The sequence below is a fragment of the Scomber japonicus genome, chromosome 1, assembly GCF_027409825.1.
Source record: "Scomber japonicus isolate fScoJap1 chromosome 1, fScoJap1.pri, whole genome shotgun sequence".
NCBI classification, from domain to species: domain Eukaryota; kingdom Metazoa; phylum Chordata; class Actinopteri; order Scombriformes; family Scombridae; genus Scomber; species Scomber japonicus.
In genome coordinates, this window is record NC_070578.1 from 42,719,748 (window position 1) to 42,728,709 (window position 8,962).

The following is an 8,962-nucleotide window of genomic DNA, read 5'->3' on the forward strand; positions in this document are numbered from 1 at the left end:
TGAAGTATAAAAATAAACTAAAGTCCTGCATTAAAAGTTACTTTAGGACAATCAGCTAAATGGACTTAAAGTAGTCATTATACACAACGGCTGCTTTTAGAGTGCTACGGTTTGTTTTTACAGGACGAGGCCGAAGAATAAAAAAAGACATTATCAGCTTATTAAAGAGGACGTACTCTTTACTACTACTACTGGTCCTTTATGCAGCGCCTCAGTTCAGCCTCTGACTGTTGACAGGCCGTTTTAGCTCCTGTCTCTTTAAGACCCCCCCCCTCCCCCTCTGATGACCCCACTCTGCTCTGATTGGTCGGCTTCAGGATTTCACTTCTTTACTCCAAATGTTCAACTTCTCAAAATCACATCCGTACATGTTGGAGCTGAATCACATCTGAGATATGAGAGTGGAGACGCCTTAGCAACCGCCTTAGCAACCACCTTAGCGACCACCTTACCGACCACCCTAGCAACCACCTTAGCGACCACCTAAAACAAACTACATTCTCAGTAAACAACATAACTGATGTAAAACAGACAGACTTGGAGTTTTTAAAGGCAGGTTTTTTCTGTTTTAGTGGAGCTAGGCTAACAGTTTCCCTCTGTTTCCAGTCTTTGTGCTAAGCTAAGCTAAACACATCTTTGTTTGGGAAACTCAAAGATGAATCTGACCTCTCCATCTGAACATGAAATGTTGAACAGTTTGAACATTAAAGCATTAAAGAATAAATCACAGACTGAATATTTCCACATTTGAATATGACCCTCTGCAGGTCGAGCTCGTTCCACCTCGTTAACATTCCTGTAGCTGATATTATAATGTTGTGATGATGCATTCACATCTTGAATGTTTACAGGCACATATTTCATGTAGAATCAGTCGTATTTCAGTCAGTCAGCGACACCGTCAGCAACATCTGGAAATCATCACCAGTCTCCAGGCAGACTCTCTGCCAGCTGCCGCTTTCTATCAACCTGCTTCCTCTTCACGTTCTGCTTCTCCTTCTACTCTTCTTATGTTCTGCTTCTCCTTCTACTCTTCTTATGTTCTGCTTCTCCTTCTACTCTTCTTATGTTCTACTTCTCCTTCTACTCTTCTTATGTTCTACTTCTCCTTCTACTCTTCTTATGTTCTGCTTCTCCTTCTCCTCTTCTTATTCTTTACAACAAAACACTTTTCTACATTCGTTGACTGAAATAAAACACTGGAAACAAATCTGTATCTTCACTGGTCGCTCAATCTGGTGTGGAGTCTGTTTCACTTTGTTTCAAACTTCATATTTCAACTTGTTTCAAGAATCGACTGCTTGTGTTTATTTGATGTTTGTCCTTCTGTTTTCTGTTTGGTTAAAGATTTTAGCGTCAGATATGAACCTCAGACACGGTTTGCTTCTCCGAGTAGTTCAGTCTGAAAGTTTAAAGTTTTATTTCACTGGATTTGAAAAGAGTCACGATTATCTGCCTGAGTTTTGGATGATTGATAGTAGTTATGAGTCTTTATGAGGACACGAAATATTTGATTGACAGTGATTATGAGGACACGAAATATTTGATTGATAGTGATTATGAGGACACGAAATATTTGATTGATAGTGATTATGAGGACACGAAATATTTGATTGATAGTGATTATGAGGACACGAAATATTTGATTGGTAGTGATTATGAGGACACGAAATATTTGATTGATAGTGATTATGAGGACACGAAATATTTGATTGGTAGTGATTATGAGGACACGAAATATTTGATTGTTAGTGATTATGAGGACACGAAATGATTGATTGGTGGTGATTATGAGGACACGAAATATTTAAATATTTGATTGATGGTGATTATGAGGACACGAAATATTTGATTGATGGTGATTATGAGGACATGAAATATTTAAATATTTGATTGATGGTGACTATGAGGACACGAAATATTTAAATATTTGATTGACAGTGATTATGAGGACACGAAATGTTTGATTGACAGTGATTATGAGGACACGAAATATTTGATTGACGTGATTATGAGGACACGAAATGTTTGATTGACTGATTATGAGGACACAAAATATTTGATTGATGGTGATTATGAGGACACGAAATATTTGATTGACGTGATTATGAGGACACGAAATATTTGATTGACAGTGATTATGAGGACACGAAATATTTGATTGACAGTGATTATGAGGACACGAAATATTTGATTGACGGTGATTATGAGGACACGAAATATTTGATTGACAGTGATTATGAGGACACGAAATATTTGATTGATGGTGATTATGAGGACACGAAATATGACATTTTATGACATAGATATGTTTGTTCTTGTTTCAGACTCATTAAACTTCAGATGCCTGTCAACATTTATTTCTCTAGATTCTTGTCTTGATTAATCATTTAGTTGTTTGTCCATAAATGTCAGTTTACTATCACAGAGACTAAAGGCTCCAGAAAATATTCACATTGAAGAAGCTGCATCAGAGAATTTGGTCTTCATTTAATGAGACCAAATGATTCTGACTATTAAAATAGTTGCTGGTTAATTTAATAGCTCTATAAATCCCTGTGAGACGGACGAGGATAATAAATCCAGTCCAGTGTAACTGAACACAAACAAATAAATGAATAAATAAACAATGTTGTTAGTGTTTGATTTAGTTTGATTTGAAGTGATTTATGTCTCAGAACTCAAACATTCAAACATGAACGTTCAGTATTTTAACTCCTTCCTGCTCGAACTGACAAACACAACAAGCTAACCCATCTACTGTTAGTTACAGTTACAGCTACAAACCTCAGTTTAACTCTTAACCTTAGCCACAAACCTCAGTTTAACCTCAGTTTAACGCTCTTAACGTTAGCTACAAACCTCAGTTTAACATTCTTAACGTTAGCTACAAACCTTAGTTTAACGCTCTTAACGTTAGCTACAAACCTTAGCCACTAGCTACAAACCTTAGTTTAACGCTCTTAACGTTAGCTACAAACCTTAGTTTAACACTCTTAACATTAGCTACTAACCTTAGCCACTAGCTACAAACCTTAGTTTAACGCTCTTAATATTAGCTACAAACCTTAGTTTAACGCTCTTAACATTAGCTACAAACCTCAGTTTAACGCTCTCAACGTTAGCTACAAACCTTAGTTTAACACTCTTAACGTTAGCTACAAACCTGAGTTCAACACTCTTAACGTTAGCTACAAACCTTAGTTTAACACTCTTAACATTAGCCACAAACCTTAGTTTAACACTATGAATGTTAGCTACAAACCTCAGTTTAACACTCTTAACGTTAGCTACTAACCTGAGTTTAACACTCTCAACGTTAGCTACAAACCTCAGTTTAACACTCTTAACGTTAGCTACAAACCTCAGTTTAACACTATGAACGTTAGCTACAAACCTCAGTTTAACACTCTTAACGTTAGCTACTAACCTTAGTTTAACACTCTTAACGTTAGCTACAAACCTCAGTTTAACACTCTTAACGTTAGCTACTAACCTTAGCCACTGAATATAAAGTTTTATCGACAGTAAAACACTTTTATTCCACATGTAGCAGATGTTACACATCAGATGCTGTTAGCGGCTCGTTCTCAGTGAGAAGAAGATAAATTAATCTTATATTTATTTCTCTGGTCCGGCACCTGTTGTTGTTTTAAGACTGAACAGCTGTTCCAGGTGTATGAAGGTAAAAACCAGCGGCAGGATTTATTTGTTTTGTGATTGTTTTAAAAGGTTCTGCAGTCGACGCACATCTGGAATAAAAACCAGCTGCTTCTGTAACAGCAGAAACACACTGTGGCTCCAAATGCTGTTTAATTTAATATTAAGAGAAACGTTTGGAGCCTCGTTCTCGTCTTCAGACTCCAACAGGAATATAAAGCTCAGGTCAGCTGACTGTCACATGACTCTGTGTTTACAGGTGGACGTATATGTGTTAGTATACTTGTAAGTATTAGAAGTATACTTATATAATCAGTATTATATTATAAGTATAACTCATTTATACTCCGTGAACACAGAGTGGGATTACCTCATCATGTGACAGTCAGCTGACCTGAGCCTCCATCTGTTTCAGACTTTATATTCTAGATTCAGTCTATAAATAAATAAATTAATAAATTAATAAACACAGTGAGCCTCTTTCTCCTGCGTACATCAGCTCCTCCTCCTCCTCATCATCATCATCATCATCATCAGCAGCCTTTTTAATTAGAATGAATTAAAGTTTGATTATTGATGAATCCACGGAGCTGTAACAGTAGTTTGTGGTTTTGTCAGATGAACAGTTGAATCTCATTTGACTGACATGAAAGTTAAAGTCTCGTTCTTCTTCTTGGAAAACTTCCCGCTCATAATAAACTGTTTAAACCCTCAGTGAAGCATCTGTGACATGTTTCTACTGTCAGTGAGCTGAGACTCTCTCAGTACTCATGATTATAGACTTCACTGTTTAATAACCCAACACTAACCCGACTGGTCTGGTTCTGTCTCTCACAGAGAAGCTGTCATAAAGTCTCTACCTGTTCTATCTGTAGACGAGCTGCTGGACACAGAGCAGCATCTACATGTTTCCTCAGTTAGAGAATAAACACAGCTAACAGCTAACAGCTAACAGAGAGAGATAATAATACTGGATAACCCTAATATAATATAATATAATATAATATAATATAATATAATATAATATAAGCTGATCTTAAAGCTGCAGACGTTTCACAGACAAACACAAAGACACCAAACTCAACAGATTCTGATAAAAACAAGTTCTTTTATTATAAGAAATCTCATATTTTGGTATTTATTCATATATTTATTTATATATATATATATATTTATATTTATATATATATGTTTATTTTACAATTGGGATGTTAACTTTGAAACAAATGTCAGAGTTTAAAACAAAAATGGAAACAAGAAAAGTAAAAAGTGCTTCCTTCTTCCTCGCTAACTCAAAAACAAGCAAGAGGTCAAAGGTCATCCGAGAGGACCAGAAGGCACTCAGTGTGTGTGTGTGTGTGTGTGTGTGTGTGTGTGTGTGTGTGTGTGTGTGATGATTCAACAGTGGAAAAGAGGAAGAGACGTGTTGCATAGAAACCCTTTTCACATTTTGTTTTTGTTTTTCTGAATCATTGACAGATTAAATGTTTTAACACCATGAGACCACATGAGACCACATGAGACCACATCTCCATGATCCATGATCCAGACCACAGAGAGAGCAACACGTGAGCTGCTTCACCTCCGTCCTCCTCCGTCACCCTCATACCTCCAAACCTGCTCCAGACCTGCTCAGCCAAATACAAAAACCTCCTGAAAACCTCCCGAGCCTGCAGGTCTCGGAGGGTTTGGGTTCAGCTTCGGGGGATGGGAGGGGTTGAAGGAAATCAGCTGACGGACGTGAAGCAGCTTCCACAGGTTGATTCCCAGTCTGGTTTCATGTGTTTGTATTTTTGGTATTAATAATAATAATAATGTTGAGCTGCTGTAAGTCCAGGTTTAAGGTTGAGGGAAGTCAAAGAGAGGAAAGCCAGTTTGATCAGGAAACTTCACCTTTAAATATCTGAGATGATTTTATACGAGTTTATAAAAAGTGTTGAGCTGCTCTGAGAGACGAGGTTTCATCTCTCTGCTGTTTCACTGAAGAAATAGTTCAATGTGAGCCAAACTACAGCAGAGAGAGAAACACTCACTAGTATTATTACTCAGGATTAAACATGTGTGTGTGTGTGTGTGTGTGTGTGTGTGATCAACGTACCAGCCTCAAACACACCGAGAAGAAAAGTCAAATACATAATGAACATACAGTTACATGCTAGCAGAGTGCACTTTGCATTTCATAGCTCTATAAAGACACGGTCTAGTTCATCAGGAGCATTATTACATAGAATAATAGAGTGTGTGTGTGTGTGTGTGTGTGTGTGTGTGAGCATTATTAGATATAATAATAAGAGAGTTTGTATAAAACCAGAAGAAGAGGAAACATGCGGGGCAGGCTGGTGGTGACCGAGCCTCCCTTAGCTGCTCTGATATGTGAGGAAGTAAAGGCACTAAACCAGCAGCAGTCCTCTCTGCTCTCACCTCACGAGCTTATCCGCTAAACATCCAGTTCATTAAGGCACGAGGAACACTGCAAAAAGAGTCAGTCTGAACCGGATGTCTTTAAACCTGCTGAAGTTTGTCTCAGGGATCGATCAGCTGATGGATCAGAGTTCACCTGCCGCTCCAGACCAGAGACCAGAGACTCTCCTCACAGCTGATCAGAGTTTCTCATTTCCAGTCTGATGAAAGTTTGATCTGAGAAACTCTGAAGATCGTTTTTCTTTCTTTTCTTTCTTTTCTTTTCTTTTTTTTTCTTTTTTTTTGCAGGAGACAAAATTCAAGTTTCAGGATTTAAAGACAAAAAAAAGTTTAGACGAAGATTTTTGCAGTGAACAGATCAGCTGCTCAGTCTCCTCTCAGTCCGTCTGCACGCGGAGCTGCACTCAGTAAATCCAGCACTGGTCCGGTCCCGCTGCAGGTCCCGTCCCGCACCGGGTCCGGTCCCGCTGCAGGTCCGGTCCTGGTGCACCGGGTCCCGCCCCGCAGGCTCTCAGCTGCCCATCGGTTTGAAGGACCCGTCCGGCAGCTGTCTGAAGATGCCCCGTAACGTGTCCAGCTCCCGGGTCAGGTGCTCCACCCTCCTCCGCAGTCTGTCGTTGTCGTTGCTGAGCTCCACCACCTTCTGCTGCGTCTCCATGTTGCGCATCTTGGCCTTGTCCCTGCTCTTACGCACGGCCACGTTGTTGCGCTCGCGCCGGAGCCGGTACTCCGGGCTGCTCTTATCGACGTGTTTTTTGGATTTGCCCCCCCCTCGGTGCTCCAGCAGCTTCAGCCCGCCCTGCTGGTGCTGGTGCGAGTGGTGGTGCTGGTGCGGGCTCGGCACCGGGGTGGGAGGAGGGGTCGGGTGGCCCGGCTGGAGGTGCATGGTGGTCTGGGCGCAGTGAGCGATCTGGTACTGCAGGTGGGGCATCTGCTGCTGGGGAGGGTGCTGGCTGTACTGCTGCGGGTGGTGGTAGGTGGGGGGCATGGCCGGGCTCAGGTCCTCGTCGTCCCGGGGCTCCTGCTTGATGGCGACGGGTCGGATCCGCGGCGGGTTGTGGTCGTACATCGGCTCCAGCTTGGACTCCATGTAGTTGGACATGTAGAGCTGCTGGGGTCCCGGGCCGCACTGCACCGGGGGCCCCGGGCCACACTGCACCGGGGGCCCGGGACCGACCTGCACCGGGTCGTAGTCCCCGCTCATCATCTTCAGCTTGTCCTGTCTGGAGCTGTGGTGGAACAGGTCGGCCAGGAAGTCGTCGTTAAAGGCCGACGGGTCGATGTACGCGCTCAGGTCGATGGAAGTCTCGTTGTCTCCGATGTCTCCACCGAGCTCTGCCGGGTCTCTGTAGCCGGAGGAGGGCTGCTGGCCGTGGGGGAGGCTGCTCAGCAGGGGCCGGGGAGCGACCTCGTACAGGTTAGAGAGCTCCATGGAGAATCTAAACCCGGGCATGCATGGCGACGAGCTCCGGGAATCCAGTTTGGAGAAAGTAGGGTCCGCTGTCAGGGTTCCTCAGGTGAGAGGGGGGTCAGACAGCTGCACGTGCGCAGGGGAGACTGCTGCTGCTGCTGCTGCTGCTGCGGGGCGCGCGGAGGCTCACCGGGAGTTTAACGTGAGAGGAGCAGCAGGGAGAGGAGCAGCAGGAGGAGCACGGAGGAGATCCTGCTCAGTAAACTGTGAGCTGTCAAAGTGCGGTTATATAGCAGCAGGAGGAGTGGGCGGGAACACACACACACACACACACACACACACACACACACACACACACACACACTGAGCTGGGTTAACGCTGTCTCTGCTCACAAACACAAAATCTTAATTATGCTCAACAAACTCATTTAAAGATTATTTCATATTAAACAGTCTGAGTGTTTGTAGCACGCGCACACACACACACTTATGTACACACGCACGCGTACACACCCACACATACATACATGCACGCGCACACGCACAGTTTAACACGTTCAGCTTCGTCAAGTTTGAATCATAAATAAAGTTAAATATAAAAACTGATTATTATATTAAAGCAGTTTCTGATTCTTACTGACATTAACCCGCGTGCCACTGACGTCATAATAATAATAATAATAATAATATAATAATGAAGTCATAGTTTACAGCAGAGAGGATAATAGAGTGTAAAATGAATCAAATAAAATAAAACGTTATGAATTGTTTTCTTTCTTTTTGTCACATCTGGTTAAAAGTGAAGAAAAACTAAACTCTTAGTTTCATAAAACTTTATTAAATCTTAGTTTAGTTGTGTTAAAGTTAAAGTGATTTGTTTCCTGTTTAAATAATAAAGTGATTTATTAAATATAAATATTATAACAAGTCAAAACTTTAAACTTTATGTGTTTAAACCAGTTTCACCTGAAGCCTGTTCAGAGGTTAGAGGAGGAGGGGGAGGGGCTGGGGGGGGGGCAGGGGCAGGGAGGGGGGGGGGGGGTTAGAGGGGGGAGGGGTAACAGAGGGAGGGGGGGCAGAGAGAGAGAGAGAGGGGGGGGGGGGGGTCCGTGCAGGGTAACAGAGGTTACTCAGGATAAAGTGAGTTAACAGTAGAAGCTGGACTGCAGCGCCCTCTGTCGGCAGCAGCAGGAACTGACTCACTCACCCTCTGCTTCAATACTCTCTTTACTCTGATTACTCTGATTACTCTCTTTACTCTGATTACTCTGATTACTCTCATTACTCTCTTTACTCTCTTTACTCTGATTACTCTCTTTACTCTGATTACTCTCTTTACTCTGATTACTCTCATTACTCTCTTTACTCTCATTACTCTCTTTACTCTCATTACTCTGATTACTCTCATTACTGATTACTCTCTTTACTCTCTTTACTCTCTTTACTCTGATTACTCTGATTACTCTCATT

At 42.0% G+C, this 8,962-nt stretch overlaps 1 protein-coding gene across 1 annotated transcript; it reads right to left on the bottom strand.

The window, feature by feature from the left end:
• Window positions 1-6,317: 6,317 nt before the first annotated feature.
• Window positions 6,318-7,770, bottom strand: cebpa (CCAAT enhancer binding protein alpha). Its single transcript, XM_053320078.1, has one exon. The coding sequence runs from the start codon at window positions 7,532-7,534 to the stop codon at window positions 6,593-6,595; it is 942 nt and encodes a 313-aa protein (XP_053176053.1). The 5' UTR covers window positions 7,535-7,770; the 3' UTR covers window positions 6,318-6,592.
• Between the last annotated feature and the right edge of the window lie 1,192 nt (window positions 7,771-8,962).

Coding starts and splice junctions, on each gene's coding strand:
- cebpa (XM_053320078.1), bottom strand. CDS start 7,534: ATGCCCGGGTTTAGATTCTCCATGGAGCTCTCTAACCTGTACGAGGTC.